Source organism: Brienomyrus brachyistius, chromosome 2, assembly GCF_023856365.1.
Source record: "Brienomyrus brachyistius isolate T26 chromosome 2, BBRACH_0.4, whole genome shotgun sequence".
In the NCBI taxonomy this organism is placed as follows: Eukaryota; Metazoa; Chordata; class Actinopteri; order Osteoglossiformes; family Mormyridae; genus Brienomyrus; species Brienomyrus brachyistius.
In genome coordinates, this window is record NC_064534.1 from 30,943,908 (window position 1) to 30,964,048 (window position 20,141).

Below are 20,141 nucleotides of genomic sequence, written 5' to 3' on the forward strand. Positions count from 1 at the left end.
GCACATAAATAAGCAATTGCAGACTGTGGTGATGTTGAAATAGCTTTTATTTTGGAAATTGTACAAGTTCACAAAATTGAAGAGGAAGACTATTAAAGGGGATCTGACGGGCATGTTATAAACATGAGCTGAGTAACGTTAAAGCCGATTTGACACACTTCAAATGCACCAGTAATTAGTTTAAATTCATATTCATCCCAGTTTTTACCATCTTGGTAGGTTGCTTCAGCCTATTCGTACAGTAAGTGACAAAATATGTATCTAATTGAATTATGCACTTAATTTTTCAGAGAGTTTGTATGCAGTGTAGCACTTTCTTCCAAAACAAAGTATCTACCAGCGGTTCCTTGGACCTAGACAGTATCTTATGGTTTTAATTAAGCATAATCGCTGGCGTAAGTTCACAATTTTCAGGGTTATTGCATTAGAGTCGCAAAGCAGGTCTATGGAGTCACTATCACTGGGCAGACGTTATTGACACAGGGAAAAAAGAAACTTTCACATTAATTCTGTAGTGCGCGTGACGTGGAAGGGATATTAAAATCCCCCTCTCCATTTTCACAGATGTGTATTTACACAACAAAAAAGTTATTAATATTTCCTTCATTGTATACCTCATATCTAAAAAAGCATATAACGTAGTCCACTTTGAAAGCATCGCTGTATTGTGCCATGAAATATTTTATCTTTTTAACCTCAGAATGAATTACTGGACAGACCGTTAGTCAATATCTTACACATAAGGTAGCAATCCTCCTATATACAATGCATAGGGAGTGCACTTTTTTCCTCATCAACTTGGTTTAGTTGAAATTTGCCATATATGAAGAAATTACACGCTCTGGGCAAAGTATACTGTTTGAGAACATTCAGGATCACTTGCCCGGTATGAGGACCAGGTAAGTTCGTGTTTAAAAGCTTCGAAAAAGAACAGTCTAATACGTACTTTCAACAACAGATCGCCACTTGACATCGATTGCCATCACCCCCACCGATATGACTCTTAATGCATTTTCACAAAACCCTGAAAAAGCTGTAAAATCACTCTCACGTGCTGCAAGTCTTCGTTCAGTCTGCAGTTTGTGACGGTTCTTTGAAACACGACTTTTTTTCAAAAATAAATATCGAGATATATATAAAAAAAAACACGACTGCATTCCATCACATATAAAAAGCCTGAATAAATTACGGAAAATACATGTGAACCATAAAAAAATTAATGTGCATTGAATAACTTCCTCCCATAAATAAATTTGACCCTCATTTGCCTGGCAATCAACGGAAGGTCTGAATAAATAAAGTATATAAGTATGTTCAGGGCAAGATACACATCAGATAAACTCAGCAGCTTGAAACTGTATGGGCCAAGTTTCTTTGTTTTATCAGTTCCAGAATAGGCTGATAGGATTATACAAATAGAATTAATTCAGCAATAACTAAATGAAACATTGAAAAACGCTACAAAACAAGTGGTTTTCATCTTTAAGCGACCAATAACTTCCGTCCTATAAATAAATAAATAAATAAATAAATAAATAAATAGAACCATAAATAAAATAAATATGAAATAAAAACTCATCTCAATTATTTAATGCTCAGTCTAAACTACAGTCTAGTGTACTATTGAAGAACACATTATCTTAGACACCAATTAGTCACCTCCAGGTGATAATGCACTGTAATCTGGCTGATGAACACCTCCATGTGGTAATGCACTGTAATCTGGTTAATGAACACCTCTAGGTGATAATGCACTGTAATCTGTGTGATGGACCCCTCCAGATGATAATGCACTGTAATCTGTCTGACAACACCTCCAGGTGATAATGCACTGTAATCTGTTTGATGAACACCTCCAGGTGATAATGCTCTGTAATCTGTCTGATGAAAACCTTCAGGTGATAATACACTGTAATCTGTCTGATGAACCCCTCCAGGTGATAATGCACTGTAATCTGGTTAATGAACACCTCCAGGTGATAATGCACCGTGATCTGGTTGATGAACCTATACAGGTGATAATGCACTGTAATCTGGTTAATGAACACCTCCAGGTGATAATTCACTGTAATCTGTCTGATGAACCCCTCCAGGTGATAATGCACTGTAATATGGTTGATGAACACCTCTAGGTGATAATGCACTGTAATCTGTCTGATGAACCCCTCCAGGTGATAATGCACTGTAATATGGTTGATGAACACCTCTAGGTGATAATGCACTGTAATCTGTCTGATGGACCCCCCCCCCAGATGATAATGCACTGTAATCTGTCTGACAACACCTCCAGGTGATAATGCACTGTAATTTGGCTGATGAACCCCTCCAGGTGATAATGCACTGTAATCTGTCTGACAACACCTCCAGGTGATAATGCACTGTAATCTGTCTGACAACACCTCCAGGTGATAATGCACTGTAATTTGGCTGATGAACACCTCTAGGTGATAATGCACTGTAATCTGTCTGATGGACCCCCCCCCCCCCAGATGATAATGCACTGTAATCTGTCTGACAACACCTCCAGGTGATAATGCACTGTAATTTGGCTGATGAACCCCTCCAGGTGATAATGCACTGTAATCTGTCTGATGGACCCCTCCCCCCCCCAGATGATAATGCACTGTAATCTGTCTGACAACACCTCCAGGTGATAATGCACTGTAATTTGGCTGATGAACCCCTCCAGGTGATAATGCACTGTAATCTGTCTGACAACACCTCCAGGTGATAATGCACTGTAATTTGGCTGATGAACACCTCCAGGCTCAGGCAATGGCTTACAGCCTCGCTGTCTGACACCACAGAGCAGCACCCTAAGAATTGCTCTCTTCCCTATAGCTTCCGTTTGCCAATCCTGCCCCAGAGTCCATATGGACTTTCCATACACTGCTTTAGGATGTCTGGATGGGGATTCTCCACCACCTACAGCTGTCGGGCACCTAGCCTTTACACCCTAACCAGTCCTTTTCACATTTAGCCAGAGCTGTGTAGAGTGATATTTTGGTTCTTGTGACTATAGAGCAGTGTTTTAAAGCTTTAATTCTGGCTTGGATGACCATAGTAGTTCATTTTTCTTTTACAAACCAGAATGTGCTGTAATGTAAATACTAATAAACTTAATTAAAATAAAAATATATATAAAAATATAAAACTGGAAATAAAATATATATGAGGCCCAAGGCATCTCAAACAATGGTCAAAGCTGGGGAACTCTGACAAATTCACAGCACAAGAAGTATCAAAACGCTAAATATTTTGGCCTGGAAAAAAAACAATATCAGTGTTCTAAGATCGTAATGAAATCATCCACACGTTTATAACGTCTCACCCTCCACTGTGTCTCCAGTCTTCAAAAGAGCCTGTTTTCCAGTTTCCCCTTTGAGCAAATATATTCAGTATCAGTTTGGTATGATATCGGTATCAGTCTGGCTATGGGTAGTGTTAGGCATCAAAACTACACAAAGAAATTCAGCATGAACTGCCTAGCTCATAATTTAAGGGGTCGCACTAAATTTGGAGTTATGAGCCATAACCAAGGTTTTCAACCTTCCTTAAAGCAGCAAGCCTGATTTTGTTGTGCATCTGCATAATGAAAACAAAGGTGACTTTGAGCCGCTATTATTAATGTGCAATCCCATAAGTAACTAAGAAATAAGGATGGCTTTAATATTTCTTAATATTTTTTGCAATGTATTTGCCAATTCTTAATACAGCCACTCATCTAACGAAATGTCTCTGTGAACCCTCTATAACTGCTACAGACTCCATGCTTAAAGCCACTCGGGTCTGGATCAACATCCCAGATGGGACCCAGGCCGTTTTCTCACGGTGTCATTTTAAGGGGGACAAAAGACCAACTGTACATCCTTGCTTCTTCATCAACAGCCAAAACAAACACCACTGTCCTAATACGAGACACAATGACGGTTAAAACAAGGTACCAGAGAACACTGGCTGATATCTTCTACATCCGAAGCATACAAGCAGGAGAGTCAAAAGTTTGGTACCAGTTCTGATTCGGCCGGTGCCATTAACACTGCTCATTAGGCTGTGGGTGTGGGCCTGGCTAGCGGTGAGCCCGGCTGTAGATGCCCACAGAGTCATAGCTGCTGCTCCGCACACTGATGGAGCTCCAGGACGGGCTGCGGCTGTAGCTCCTGTAGGTGGAGCAGCTCCGACTGGCACTCCTGCTCCGGCTGCGTGTGAAGATGCTGCTCCAGGACGAGTAGCTGGTGGAGCGGCTGCTGGAGGAGGGGCTGGGCCGGTAGTAGGGGATTGGCCTCTTTCTGGCGCTGCGTGACACCACAAGAGATCCTTAAGTCTCAAAACAGCACTGCTGTCTGTACTCATTTGTAAAATGCCCCCCACCCTTCCCCATCAATGATCTCGAATCTCCCCCCTAACTTCACCAGTCACTGACTGATTGAGGTCCCTGCCAATGTACTTTCTCATTCACCTAGAAGGCTCAAGGCGTTTTTGCACTGGCATGTAGGGACTGACCCGTACCCAAGCCGTACCTCAAAGAGAGACCAATGAAGGTGCGGTTCAAGTTGGCCTCGGTTTTCCACTACAGAAGGGCTGGCTCAGTAAAGGTGTTGCTGGAGAGCGACGGTGACGTAGAACTGAAGAGATTTACTGTTCACACAGTCTACATCATGATTTACTATGTGCAATTACTAGTATTTATTTATTTTTACTGTGTGCTGATTTCCACTAGTACGTCTGTGAGAATCGGCATGTTATGCAAATATCAAACGCTAAATTTACATTACTAATCCATTCTGTTTTATGGTACTTTTTTAAGTAGGTGGTTGGAAATTTTCAAGTTTTTCGGAATGCATCATGATATACAGCTAATAGTGTATAATATATAAAATATATACGCTTTTTCCTTCAGATAATCCATGCACAGAACACCGGAATCTCCATGCATATTGATCAATCAGATGGTGGTGATGCAACCAGCTCGGTTTAGTCATGCTTTTGGCCCTGCTAGTGCCAGACCGTGGGGAAGAGGTTTGCCACAAGAGTGGAACCAAGGTTCCACAAGACAGACAATTTAAGATAGCCAGACCTAAATGATACTGTTGGCGCCGTTAGTCAACAGGCTAACAAAAAACACTGAAAAAGTTTCAGAAAAAAGGCCTAAACTCGAAGAAACAGGAAATGAACATTCCTTCCTGTTCTCTGAGAGCACATCTCAAACTCCCAATCTCTCCATAGTCAAACTTACTGAACCATGTACACCAGACCTGGGCAAAAGCTGCCTGTGGGTCATATCTGGCCAGCAGAGTTATTTTTAGTGGCCCCTGCAATCATTAAAATGAAAAAAATAATAATAATAACAACAACAATAATAATAATAAATACTGGTACAGATTTATTTTACAATCTCATGAATAATTGCAAATGCTGGCATGCGGAAATGCCCACTGCTGAAACAGTGAAGCTCAGATCTGGTGCACCACAGAAAATAACTGTCCAGTCCTGATGGAAAAAATAACAAGCAGGCCAGTCAGGGTCTGCTGATCGGCACCGCAATACAGGAGTTCACTTAAACTCTCTGTGGCTGACAAACAGCCAGCAGGCTTCTCCCTGCCTCCTGGGCACGTCTCCCCACCTGGTGATCCTCCGGGCCTCCAGGTGACTCGGCGAGTCCCTCCTTCGCTTCCTCATGGGAGAGTACGACCTCTTTCTCCGCCGTTCCCGTTTTGACCTCTTGTGATCTCTCTGTGACTCTTGAGCCCTTTCATTGAATTGAGAATCAGGTTTCAAAACATGGCCTACTGTTCATCATGTTTTCTGACATATATGTTATCAAGATCTCATCCTCATTATTATGTGCATGAAGACCTGGGGTTTAAAACAACAAAGACTTTTTTCTGACATCTCTGCCAAGCCTTTTAAAATATATTTCATATACTGCACAATATCGCTTTCCAAGTCATTGCCATTGATGGATAGCAGCATACGCAGGGTTTGCTGATATTCACAGATCCACAGACCTCCTTGGACTGTATCTGGAGTAACTGGGACTTCGACGGAAACTTCCACTCTCCACACTGCTGTGTCTGGATCTTCCCGAAGAACTGGGCGTCCGAGAGTATGACCTTCAGAGAGGCAAAGACATGCAATGGGTACCCAGGCGAGAATTCGGTCGCCCTCTGGAGACTGAAATGGCCACGTCATGGACGCACCTCCTTTCTGAAGATGGTGACCGACTGCGGGAATAGCGGGATGAGAAGCGGGAGCTCCGCGAGGACCTGCTCCGGCTCCGGCTGCTTCGGGATCGAGTCTCAGACCGCCTGCGTGGAGGAGTCACATTCTGACCAGGAGTGACTCTGGATGCCTTGGGCCTCCCACAACCTCCCCCACAAACTGCAGGAGTCAACATGCTAAGGAAAGAAGAATGACTTATGAACACTATTAATGATCCATAGGCTAATGTGTCGGCTGAATGTTTAGCTATATATCTGCTCAGAACAAACAGAGTTATGCATGTGCTTCAGATGCTTACGGTGCTCATGATTTTAGTTTCAAATTAGTGACTCACCCTCTGCTGCTCCCATTAATGAATGTCGTACCACTGTCCAGTGGCAGAGGTTTGCACGAGGAGGAGTAACTGGTCATCGAGTGTCCCGAATCAGAGGAGTTATCACCACCTGTGAACCTCGACTTCTCTGGGGAACGTGACCCTATTTGACAAAGGCTGCTTTTCTCCTCGCTGACCTTTGACCTCAACAGGCTGGTTTTGGTTGACGGGGGAGAGGATGTGTCGTTGCCGGAGTCATAGTCTTGCTGTCCTTTGTTTTGAGTGGACAGAACATTGCGGCCGATCCCCTTTTGGGTAAAAACTCCAACTGCAGAGCCTGAGTGCACAATCTGGAAGCAGACAGAGGGGTCTGTCGCTTTACTACAGAAGATGGTTTCACCAAGTAAGAGCATCAGCCTGCATGAGCCACTGTTAATACTCTATAAAAGGCACACACTTCCTTACAGGACAAAGAGAAGAGAATCGTTTTGGGACAGGAGAATCAGAGAGATTAGGAGGTCATGCAAATTTATAGCATGCAAAAGAAAAACTAAAACAAAAAATAAACCAAAAAATATTAATTAATGAATAAACTTATTTAGCTAAATAAATAGTGAACTAAAGAACATATAAAAGGAACAACCAAATGGGATCTTAAAAGGAAGAGATAAAATATGCAGGTTAAACTATTGACTGTCTTGAGAAAGTTGAGAAAGAAATAAAACAAAGAGAATAAGTCCCAATTAAAAAGTCGTCTTAAAGGAACAGCAAACGAACATCACAAAATGGGTATTATGTAACAAATGAACAGTATTGCAGACAGAGATATTCCATCACTCTTAACTAAGAAAAACCCTCAGAAAAGTACAGAGTTTTTGTAATTCTTTTCTTATTTCCTGAAAGAAGAAATTAATCTGCCTCCAGCGACCTAAAATAAATCCCTGTGTCTACAAGTAGCATCGACTTACCAATCAAGATTTCCTCCTTAAGTAGGTAAGGTGTAAGAAAAGAGGGAGAGCGGGCAACATAAGTGCATCATTAGAGATGTAAATTACAAGAAAAGACAATTACCCTGTCTTCAGTCCCTGTGCCGGCTGGCTGGCTGGCACACTCCCTACTTCTGTGTCTTACTTTATGACGATGTGCTTTGTGGGTGCGTTTCATGGCCTGAGCCCAACCACGAGCTAGCAGAGTTCTGTAAATGCCTGAGACCGGTGATGCCAAGTGTCTCAGCCCCAAAGATACAAGCTAAGGTCACTTATAGTATTCGTTATACAGCTTTAGGTTTATCCACATGCCTAATTACCAGTAGCAGGAAGGGTCATTTCAGACACTTAAATGGGAGGTCAAAGGCACTGTCAACATTAGCATGTTTGTTTGAGCCCTTGCATCGATATTATGCTCAGCATCTTATCGATCGCTCTGATTGTACCGTTTGCCCGCACTGCATTCTGGGATTTTTAGTTCAATCATTCCAGTATGTAAAATAACTCTGACAAGGTATCATGTCCCTAATGCTTTAAATAAAACCTAGAACCATGATCATCAAGAATAGTTGTTGTCCTACTCTTCATCGCCATAACTCAATAAACATTTGTTAATGATATAAAATGCCATTTTGCTTTAAAATATATCCACCACCCTTCAATTTCCTGTCCTGAACTGGGCAGCCTATAGCATCCTCTCTAAGTCAGGAACACAGTGGCCCCCCATGGGGACAGAGACTTCAGGCAGAAACCTAACCTATCACATGAAAGCAAGTCATGAAGTTCATGTGCAGACTGAGAAGATCCTATTAAACGCTGTCCTAAAATGAACCGCAAACAACAGTACATATTACAACTGCTCACATGCTCCTCTGAGATATACTGTCACTCAGAAACTACCCTCTTGATCAAGAATCCTTACTTATCTCACCAATACCTACCTTTCCTGTATTTGTGTGAGATGCTTTCTTAGAAAAGAAGTGCAAAGAAAATATCCAGTTTGGATTCAGTGAACAAAAAAGCAGATTAACTGTCACCACTGCTAGGAAACAATGTGATACATGGCTACAAAAAATAAAAATACATTAAGATCTTTGGACATCATAAAACTCACCTCAAGTCAGCGTAATGATACCCTGCAGTTAATTCAGTGGCATTTAGTGAACAGTTGGTGTTTAAAATCAATAAAAAGAAAATTCTATTTATATAATCTTTTGTTTGTGTACTTTAAATGGATATTTAAACTATTTAATAGTTTAAAAGTATTATTAATTTAATAAAATCTACTATAAAGAGTACTTAACCTTTTTTTGTACCAAAGACAGTGTAAGTAGACAATAATGATAATTTATTTCATATTGATATAAAGTGTAAATATGTGCATTTTAGAATTATCTTAGCATGGGGAGGAAGTATATTACGAGTATGTCCTAGTGTTAATAGGAAAATGTTCCGTTTGATAGTTCTGTGATAATTTAGTGACTGAATATACCAACTGAAGCACACAAACGGATAACTTAAAGCAATAAAAACAATCAAAGGTCAGGAAATGTGAGGCAGGCCATGTAAAAGTAGTTTAAAGTGAGATAACTTAATTTTTGCCTTTTGAGAAAAGCAGAAATATTTTACATATTTGATGTTATAATTAAAGTAAAACAAAAAATACATGTATTTCATAAATAAAACTTGTATATGCACATATATTACCTATACAATCCAAATATTTCAATAAAAAAAATAGATTTTTTTATTCTCATAGGAATTGAGATGTTTGTGATATTAATTAATTACTTATTTCCTTTAAGCATGTATTTGATTTGAGCCTTACAGGTGCAGGCAGAGAGTGCACCCAGCCTGACCTGTAAGTGGGTGCATCACCATCAATTTCATTACAGCTTTAAACCTTGGGGGGACTTTACATGGCCTGGGGGGCATCATGAGGAACAGGATCATCTGAGGGACCCAGAGAGCACTTACGGTGCCGTCGGAGGGGGCTGGGCGGTGCATGGGTGGGGTATTACAGGCTGGAGCGGTCGGCGGCCCCAGCTTGAGCACCATTTGCTGGGTGGATGTGCGATCCTTCCCTTTACGGCCCGGCTGCCTGGCAGGACTTTCCGACCGAGACCTGTGCAGACGCCTGGGGTAACGGTACACAGGGTGAGAGTCAGGGTTAGCAATAGAATAACAGTATACAGGGTAAGAGTCAGTGTTAGCATTAGGGTAACAGTGCACAGGGTAAGAGTCAGGGTTAGCATTAAAGTAACAGTACACAGTGTAATGGTACACAGTGTGAGAGTCAGGGTTAGGGTTAGGATAACAGTACACAAGGTGAGAGTCAGGGTTAGCATTAATTTTACATATTACAAATTAGTTTTGGCAAATACCAGAATTTGCATCTACGTGACAAATCCTGTCTTCACTCACGCAGACAAAAACCAATATACTGTATCTTCAACAAAGCTACACTCAAGAGCTGCAATGCACTTGGATAAGGGGCATCTGCTCCCAGAATGATTCCAGCAATGACTGCACACTGTTTATTATAGTGCGGAATTACTTTATCACAGTAATAATGGAATATGGAGCCAGCCGAAAGGTAATTCTGCTTGTTCTCGCTTCTCTCGTTTCAGTGGAACACACTGTAAAGGTTCAACTTTTATGATTTGGGCTATTGAATGTCCCACAGAAATTCCACATAATAGAGAGATCAAGAGGGATTTAAAAGCAATCATCTTCAGATCCAGACTATTTCAAATCTAAACCCTGGCTATTTTTTCATATGGTAAGAGGGGTCCGCCTTGCGAGGCCTGACAAACAGTTGTTCTAGATCGTTTATGATTGAATCAGAAAGCGGGTGAAATTGCATGTGCTGTGACCCCCTGTACTGCGTTCCTGAAAACCACCTAGATTGAGGACACATCATGTGGCTGGACATATACAGAAAATACACAGGTTTGAAGGGACAGATGAATGCTCAGAAATATCCTGGTGCCCGTAAGAAAGTGGTGATATGGTCCAACTCACAGTCAAACAACACAGACAAAGTGGCTTCCAGGACATCAAGCTGATCTGGGCATAGGCCACTGCTGGACACACAGATGGACAAATAGGATTGGGTGGGAGGAGGCTGTCCCCTTACCTGACATCAGGGCTGGAGGACCGGCAAGCAGAACTCTCTGAGTCTGACTTACGGGGGCGCTGGCGTCTCCTGTGTAAGCGGCTCCGAGATCTGCACAGTGAAACAGGAAGGTGATAAAAATCTCAGCCACTAGCACCCCCACCCCCCAATTCCCTCTTTATGGAGTCTCAGAAAACTTTGTCACAGTCAGATTAACTTGGGCACAGGAAATAATTTCTTATTTGCCAAACGGCAAGTGTAATACCGAAGAATGTTCCAGTATGTTAGAAATAAACGTCTGCTGGAATTGCACAAAATATTGCCTCAAAAGTTTTGAGAAAGAAGGACTAAATTTCACCTTACAATATATTGTTCTGCATTGAGGATATAATCATTGATTTGTATAAGTACAGTAAAGGGAGTCTCCTGTTAATGGACACAAGGTCCTGGACACCTGTGGACCCCTAAACATGTCCTTGAACCCCAGTGACTCAGAGATTCTTAGCAGTCAATGTCATAACTGGGGAAAATGGATTTTCTGAAGCACAGTTTGTTGGCAGGAGGCTGTGAGTCCCACCTTGAATTTAATCTCCTATCCCCCAGTGCACAGAAACGTAACCATATCCCCCTCTGCTTGACAGCTTACGGTGAAATGAACCTTGGAAAAAATCAGTCAGCTTAGGCTGCCTGACGATGGCATCCATGTATAGAGTGCAAGATACTGGCTTTGGAATGGAATGGGGATGAGGAAATCAAAATGTACAGCAGGAACGTGATATCTGCTAGACATTCGACAGCTATCGCAATGCTCATTAGTGGCTGAGATGAGGTGAGGACACCCAGAACCCAGCAAAAATATAAGGGCAAGGCTCCATAATCCCGGCTGCCAGGGCAGAGAAGAATGGCTGCCAGCAAGCAGCTACTCATGCATATTTGTGAGAGAGCCTTGGCTTCACCTGCTTCCCTACAGGGCACTCAGACCCGGGCTAAGGACAGGAACAGGAACCTGAAGGGTTAGACTGAACCTCTTGCTCTGCCATGAAGCCACTAGTATATCAGTCTGCAATTACCAGAGAACAAAGGTGTTCTAGAAAAGACTGAAACCATCATCCGCCTGTGCCAATATGAAGAACCCAATGAATAAATAGCATAATTAGGTGCTGGGCATCACAATGAGGATATCTTGCAAGCACTCTGATAACAGGAAATCACGTCCAGATAGAGAAGTCTTAATCATCCTCGGATAATGAAGCCATAAGCATACCTAACCTTATCATATTTTGTTAAAGGAGTCATCGTCGCACTTAGATAATGGAGTCTTAACCATACTCTGCTAAAGGAGGCAAAATCATACTCAAATAATGGAATCTTAATCATACTCTGCTAAAGGAGTTATAGTCATATTCAGATAATGGAGCAATGTAATTACATGTCTCCAAATGAGCTGCATTTATTAGCTACTAAACAGCCACCGCAGTGGCTGAAAATAAAATAAATTGATTATGTACTCTATGGTGGCAAGGTGACAGAAATGGAGGAAGTTTACTCAGTTAATGGAGTCCTAACCATATTCTACTACAGGAGTTATAACCATACTCAAATTATAGAATCTTAACAATACTCTGCTAAAGGAGTTATAGCCATACTCAGATAATGCAGTCTTAACCATTCTCTGCTAAAGGAGTCATCATCACACTCAGATAATGGGGTCTTAATCCAATTCAGATAAAGGAGTCATAATCGCACTCAGATAATTGAATCTTAATTATATGCAGGTAAGTGAGACATAATCAGACTCAGATAATTGAGTCTTAATCATATGCATATAAATGACTCATAATCAGACTCATAATGGAGTCTTAATTGTAGTCTGTTAAAGGAGTCATAATCACACTATCTCTATCTACCCTAAAGTTTGAAGAGTGCTGAATGTCACAGAGGTAAATATACAGCATGAGATCTAACAGTTTTCACACCCAAGAAAGGCAGAGCCATTTTTCCCTGACATAACGTGAAAGAGGAGCTTCCTGTTTCACAGGAGGAAGCTGAAGGAACAGGGGGCTGTGAATCATATACAGTACGAAAGAAGCATGCAAGCTGAATGCAAGATAAATATTTAAAAACCCTGGAGCTTAATATGCTAAGAATATTAATGCATTCAAATCAGATGTACAGGCCGGGGAAGTTTACAATTTCAGGATGGAAAGCTAACATACATTATGACTTTATTAAAAATAAAGTTCAGGGACACAAGAAACTAAGATACGAAAGAAATAAGACCTCTAAGTGGTACCAATATTTTCAGTTGAGTGTTTGGAAAAATAATGTTGTTATTACTGTGTTCTGATAACTCACATCAGGCATTACACTGAAGCTTTTTTGCAATTAAGGTTTGCGTTATTTTCCCTGAGGAGCCACAATGCCATTTGAATAGAGATGTTTTATTTTGAATGTCAGTGATGGAGTTTGGAGAGAGTTGCTTCCTTGTTTCCAGATCCCCATCATATGAGGCAAACTCCTACATCACTTTGGCTTTTGGGGTTGATCCAGCAGGAAAGATGTTTTTCACCCCGTTATCACACACCAGGATTTTTGGGCTGAGGCATCGAGCAGCTGATGTTATGTTGCTGATCAACTACTTTGTCACCATGACATGAACACAGAAAACATTTTTATCACAGATGCAATTACACGCCTCCAAATGGGCTGCATTGATTAACTGCAAAGCAGCCACCATAGTGGCTGAAAATAAAGTAAATTGGCAAGGTGACAGAAATGGACGAAGTTTACTTTGTTCTCGTTCCCACTGTGGAGCAAAGTAAGATATTAAGAGGTGAAAGATATCAGATGACACACTGTACAATGGCCCACAAGCCTGTCTGAGGTCCGAGAGGCGAAGGTAGCTTTAAAACCGGAGGGGGGGGGGGGGGCACACCCTAACACAGCCTCTACAAGGTCACCAATACACTTTAGCTCACCTAAAGGGATTATAAATGTACCAGCTACCCAGTGTAAAATTGCTTTCTCTCGCTCTCTCTATCCTTCCCCCCCCACCCTTCTCCCTTTCTCTCTGCATTACACACACCTGCCATGAAGCACCTTGGAACACAATCTAAAACCGGCCCAACTTTCAGCTTTGAGGCAGGTAGACACTTCCTGTCTAGCGGTGTATTGATTTTTCAAATCCGCGGCCCGGGTCATATCTCAGTGTTTTTGTGTTGGGGCGGGGGGGGGGGGGTGTAAAAATTCACCAACAATTGGGAACACTAAACGAAGAAACACAAAAGAACAGGCTGGATTAACTTAACGCTACGCAAAATGACTATGTAAAGAGAAATATATAATAAAAAGCATACTCTAACTATCAAACAAAAAACACTATACCCTACTAGATAACCAAAAAGTTCCCTCACCGCTGACTTGAATGTCCCTGGGTGCTCTACAGTTTGAGGTTTATTATCCATCTTGAGCTAGTCGAGCTTTAGGCGTGATCACTCGATCATGACGGGAGCAAAGTAGTCATGCAACACACGCATTTGGAAGTTTGTGCAACACTTACAAAATGTACAGCTTGCCCTATCTTTAAATAGAATAATATTTTTGTGATTTACACGTGCTATAGGGTTATTTGTGCAATGAAAAATAACGTTTATAACATCAGTAATGCGATTGAGAGTTCAACAGGCAGGACCTGTAGCAGCAGGCTGGAGTTGGGGTTGGGGGGGGTGTTATCGTGGTTCTGTCTTTGAGAACTGAGACAGATCGTGAACATTTGCATTGCGGTTTTGGTCTAGGTTTCAGAACCATTACACTACTACAGTCTAGCCCACAGGGGGAGTCATCTCTGAGATAGATATATGGACTATTACCTTTTCTTGTGCTTTTTGTCATCCTTTCGTTTGCTTTTCAGGCTTGATGAGCTGTTGGGTGGAAAGTAAACGCAGTGATTAAACCCACAGCCTATTGCCTGGCTCGGACTTGTTTAGCTTAGCAAAGCTGTCCTGCATACCTGTGCCTTCGCTTCTTGGAGGCTGACCTGGAAAAGATGAGGAGTGTCACTCATTTACTCATGGTAATTTATAAAGGCCAGAAATGACACGAGCATTTGAGAATATTTTAAACAGTTGGGATGCACCAGTAAAATATATAATTCATTGTAACATTCAAATACACTGCATTATGGCTAGATTTGTTAGATTTTATCATTCTTTTTATCATATCATTTTGCTATTTTCAATATCCATCCATCCTTCCATTTTTCAAATCGCTTATCCTACTGGGTCGCGGGGGGGCCGGAAGCAATGGGCACGAGGCAGGGAACAACCCAAGATGGGGGGCCAGCCAATCGCAGGGCACACTCACACACCATTCACTCATGCATGCACTCCTATGGGCAATTTAGTCCAAATAGCCTCAGCATGTTTTTGGACTGTGGGGGGGAACCAGAGTACCTGGAGGAAACCGCACGACGACATGAGGAGAACATGCAACACACATGTGACCCAGGCGGAGACTCGAACCCGGGTCCCAGCGGTGTGAGGCAGTGCTAAACACTGCACCACCAAGCCACCCCCTATTTTCAATATCCATCGGTCTAATCACATCTTGCATGACTACTTGTCCAGTGATATAAATACAAGCGCTGACACCTGTCGCAAACTATCGCAATACCTAGTAGAAATACTTCGCTGAAATACCAAGTTTTTTTTTTTTTTTTTTGGGGGGGGGGGGGGGGTTGTATGGTTGACGCCTTTCACAAAGATTCTTATACCAGAATATGAACATTTAAGAAAGGATCGACACAGACACATAATGAATGTTCGGGGGATTACGGAAGTACTCGACATGCGTATTTACCAGAGGGTTCCGCTATGATCGACACACGAGAAATGGACGCTAGTAATTGTTATATAGACTTGCAGTATAGTGTACCAACTTTAAGAATAAACCATAGCCTCTCAGGCTTCAAAATGTTATTATTTATGTTATATGTAACATATATTTAAGAATTTTGTAATTAAAACTGTGAAAAACATGTTGTATTTCAGTATTACACCAAAATCAAAGTAGCGTAAAGCGACCAAAAGCCAGTCTCTCATTCAGTCTACGGCCGCTCGAAATTTATTTTAACATGCATACACTTATTGTTTATTTTTATTTCGGTCATATGTGAGAGCTGTCATAAGTCGGGAACAACCTGTACATGAAAATAGTACTAAATAAATCAGAGGCTTTATCCTAACATTAATAGACATGGAGAGAGCGAATGCCCGTAATGCTCCCACATTAAACAGTCTCCCTCCCCCGTATTGTCAGGCATGATACCTGTGTCGCTTTCTCTTTTTCGAGCTCTTCTTCTTTTTCTTTTTTCGGACAGGCGAGATGCTATATGAGGGAGACCTGTGGAAGAAATGAGGTGACTTTAAAAAAAAAAAAACAAACGTCATAAGACAGGCAGCGACACGCGCACAAACGCGTCCCGTTTTCCCGCGCGCTGACCTTTTCCTCCTACGCTTTCGCTGTGACTTCTTCCTCTTCTTCTTTCCCTTCGGTGTAGGTCGAGGGGACAGATCGTTATCAAAAGACAAACTGCGAACGAGAGAGAGAGAAAAAAGCAAAAAGTTTACCGGAGATTATCTTTCACTAATGCCGCTGCGTCTTCGTGTCTTTCAGCGAATGAACTGGCATGAAATATTAATGACTGATACGGTTCAGATGGAGGATCCCTTATTCAGTCAGCCATTCACATTCACTCGCCTGAGCTCGTATTGATGCAGCAATATAACGTGCAGTGGTGCAGGTTTATTGAAACGAGAGAAGTCCAAATTCGAGTTGTTTAAAGTGCATTTGAAAGATAAAGATGACAGCCACTTTAAAAGTCCGAACAAAAGAAGATGTCAATTTGAAGTCATTTCTGCATTAGGAGAAATAGAGAAAGCTGTCGTTTTTAGATAGCAAAATGGGAGTTAATCTGGGATTAGAGCTAGTTAATGCTCTTTGTAGACTGATGTTCTCACACGGTATGAAAGGACAGATGTAAACCTTGGGATTCGCATTGCCTGAATGTCTGTCGCAGTGGGAAGCTTGGAAAGGGGGGGTGACTATGCGATAGATGCTGGTGCCTTACTGTTAGCTAAGGTGAGTGGTGTACAGCCAGCCACCGCCGAATTGCTCAAGTAATATAACTTCCTGCTGTTTGCTTAAATACATCAATATTGAAAAGAGACTCTTGTTGACTTGGCCAGATCACAGCGTCTTTCAACTACATAGCGGACTTGAAATCCATCCCAGTTTACTAAACCGGGCTTTCAGGTAAAGAGTGTGGAGGGGCCTTTTAATGATGTTTATTTGGCCAGCATCACTATAGCAATAATGAGGAAATGAGAATTATGGAGGCTGGAGAGAGTGTGAAGGAGATTAAATTAGATGTCAGGAATTAGGCAGGATGCAGTTGTCGGATGCTCAGAAAGACATGTTCGAGCAGGGAGATTGGTAAATGATGTGTTTTGACCGTGGGGGAAAGATGTACTCACATGCCGTGTCAATTCTGTCACTGAGTAAGCCATAGCGAAGTGTGTGGTTGACAGGTATGTGGCCCTCAGATACTGGGCTATGTCTAGGCTTCAAACTGTCTGCTGTGAAAGATTCAGATACTTTGCCATGAAGGGCTCAGATACCCTGAAATGTAGGGCTCAGATACCCTGACATGTAGGGCTCAGATACCGTGACATGTAGGGCTCAGATACCCTGACATGTAGAACTCAGATACCCTGACATGTAGGGCTCAGATACCCTACTGTATATGGCTCGGTTACACTACTGTGTAAGGCTCAGTACCCTGCCATGTAGGGCTCAGATGCACTACTGTATAGGGCTCAGACGCCCTGCCGTGTAAAGCTCAGATACCTTTCTGTGTAGGGCTCAGATATCCTGTGTGTGTATACCAAATTAATTTAAGTATTCCTTATGTAACTTTAGGTTTAGCATGAATATTGGATAGCTTCCGTTTTTCTTCTCCAATTTCACATACTTATCACTGTTTGGGAAATACCAAGGTAAGTGCTAGAGGTCTTGAAGAGATTTTCATGGAAGTTTTGCTAGAGAATTCTTGAAGCTTCAGTAAGTGTATTTATACATAGGAATTTTATTAATGCTACTTAAGGTATTACTGCTTAATACATTTTCGCCCAGAACTAAGGGAGTTGGTACGATCCACGTAGCAATTTGAGGCAGGAATGAAGATGGATTTAGATTAAAAAATATAGTTCCCATGGGGAAAAAAAGGCAATCCACAGATTTTTTTTTTCTTTGTTAAGCTTGTTCAAAAAAGGACTTTATCTCCCTTAATCTCTCAAATCTTACCAGCTATCAGAACCGCAGTGTTCCTGCCTCACCTTCATGCAACCTTTATAGTGTCCGACAAGCAGTAGGAGAGTCATTTCCTACAGTTGTAGCAGAGACCTGCTTTGGGAATCACCCATGGTTTTGTCAAAGCTTGTTTAGCAAAGTTAAAAAACACAGAAGATGTGTGCATTTTCAAACCAGGACAAAAAAAAAACTGAAGGCTTTGTGGAGGGGGTTAGGATGAACCAAATAGAAGATGACAGATGTCATATGTGAGGGAGGTGGATGGGGAGCAGCAAAGCAGAATCACCCCTCCACTCTCCTGCCTCCAGGGTTTTGGGTTTGATCCCTGCTCTGGCTGTGTGCGCTGGCGTGAATTTTCACTGGCTGCATGATATATATGTGATTCTGTTGGATCACTTTCTTTAAACTTGGCCTTAAATGTATAAAATGTATAAATAACGGATTGCTGACTGGCATCCCATCCAGTATGTATCCTGCCTCACGCTCTGGACTTCCTGACCTAGGCCTTAGGTTCACCGCAATGGATAATCGGTATGAGAAGATGGACGGATATCAAAGAGCCCCAATGACTCTGTAAGCCGTTTCCATGGCCCTGCCGCCTTCGTTCTGAATTGTAGTTCCAGATTTCTTAGTTTTAATCCCGAATTAACCACAAATGCCAAAACCAGTCTGTAAATGTCAACTGGCAGCTGAAAACTCCAAGTAAACCATGTTCCCGAGGAGACACTGTGAAACTGTGGGGAAGAGTATCCCTACTTGGCCATGCCACAGAATCTGGCCCTAAGAGAAGATCGAATGTGTCAGTAAACGATTAGATCAGCCCTACAGGCAGACCAGGTCGTACACCCCCCCAATCACTGAGGCTTGTGTCATACAAATTTTGTCTTGCCCCATTTTACAAATAAATCGTTATCTTTGAAATCTTGTTTTCACGGCTGACGTGATGTTTCTCTGCTTCACCGTCTTACATGCCGTGCCAACCAATCCGTCGCAGGGCATGTTTAAGTCTGAGAAAAATGCAGCTCATAATTTCCACCCCTGTAGAATCCAATTTATCACCTCCACCACTTGCTGCAACCAGATCGATGTGGGGAACAAGCTAATCATCTAATCTTTTGGATTACGGGAATGTGTCAGAACGTCTCTACAGTAGGAAAGGTCATGCTATCCATGCACTATCTGAGTTACTGAAACTGGAACCAGAAAATAAAACAAAATATTGAAATAAAAATAACAAAAAGGAGACCCTTACACAGAAAATGAAACCTCCAACCCCCCGATGACAAAGGCTCTACCCTTGATGCTGCACCTGTTGACCTTCAGATGCATTATGTCATCCTTATCCTGTCATGCCAGTATATATGTGATACCAGAATTTTAAGTGGATGCTTGTGGCTCCACTCATAGCCCAGTATGGAGTTTAAATTCACTTTAAACCTGTGGATTTGTTTCCGGAACGTTGCAGGTTCACGCCCCTGTGGGGGCTTTCTTGAGTACCAAAATTTCTGTATGTTGGAATGTGGCTTGATAGCATATGCGCATGACAGCTGGTCACTAAACATAGGAAGAGGTCAATTCACAAAGAGTCAAGGAGCTAATGAAGTCCTGTGTTACCATGGAGATATGAAGCTACAGCACTGACGACCATGACACTCTATATCTTAATTTCCCTACAATTACAGGAAGAAGGATTTTTTTTATCATTTGAGTGGAACTCCTGTAAACTACTGTTTGGAAGGTTTTTATCTTGTGAATGTTGGTGGGCTTGTTCCTTGTATCACAGCCATCTCACCATTCCTGAAGAGTTGGTGTTACCTTCGTCAATAAATTTTTCAAGATACCATGTGTGGATTTACCACAGCTGGAATGAAAGGCATGCTGATAGCTACTATTCACATGCATTCATTACAGAGAGCTGCACCTTTCATTTTTCCGCAGTCTGAAATGAACATTGATCAGGATTGAACATGGCCTTTGCAGCTTAATTAATGACAACTGTGTCAGACATGAGCTTCGGCAATGGAAGAGCACTGCAGTGGCTGCCCTCCATGCCGATAGAAAGGCTTCACATCTCATTAACTCCCCCTATACCAGTTGTGCATGTCTGCATTTTAAATCTGTGAGAGGAGAAAAT

At 41.9% G+C, this 20,141-nt stretch overlaps 2 protein-coding genes across 5 annotated transcripts in view; both read right to left on the bottom strand.

The window, feature by feature from the left end:
- Positions 1-29: 29 nt before the first annotated feature.
- Positions 30-4,034, bottom strand: LOC125718860 (uncharacterized). Its single transcript, XM_048993083.1, has 3 exons — positions 4,011-4,034; positions 2,368-2,835; positions 30-2,210 (listed from the first exon to the last, which is right to left on the bottom strand). The coding sequence occupies exons 1-3, from the start codon at positions 4,032-4,034 to the stop codon at positions 1,740-1,742; spliced, it is 963 nt and encodes a 320-aa protein (XP_048849040.1). The 3' UTR covers positions 30-1,739.
- The window catches only part of srrm4 (serine/arginine repetitive matrix 4), a 50,651-nt gene continuing 30,539 nt past the window's right edge, over positions 30-20,141 (bottom strand). The window contains exons 3-14 of one of the 4 annotated variants that reach the window (XR_007385442.1): positions 16,139-16,228; positions 15,965-16,039; positions 14,649-14,675; positions 14,509-14,559; positions 10,661-10,750; positions 9,499-9,658; positions 6,557-6,885; positions 6,201-6,398; positions 6,009-6,113; positions 5,624-5,749; positions 2,645-4,295; positions 30-2,361 (exon numbers count right to left, since the gene is read on the bottom strand). Coding sequence is in view for 1 of the 4 variants with exons in the window: in XM_048995803.1 (XP_048851760.1) it covers positions 4,070-4,295; positions 5,624-5,749; positions 6,009-6,113; positions 6,201-6,398; positions 6,557-6,885; positions 9,499-9,658; positions 10,661-10,750; positions 14,509-14,559; positions 14,649-14,675; positions 15,965-16,039; positions 16,139-16,228 (1,477 nt within the window). In the remaining 3 variants the exon portion in view is untranslated. Of the gene's footprint in view, positions 4,296-5,623; positions 5,750-6,008; positions 6,114-6,200; positions 6,399-6,556; positions 6,886-9,498; positions 9,659-10,660; positions 10,751-14,508; positions 14,560-14,648; positions 14,676-15,964; positions 16,040-16,138; positions 16,229-20,141 lie in introns of all 4 variants that reach the window. The other 3 variants (XR_007385440.1, XR_007385439.1, XM_048995803.1) reach the window with 3 other exon arrangements.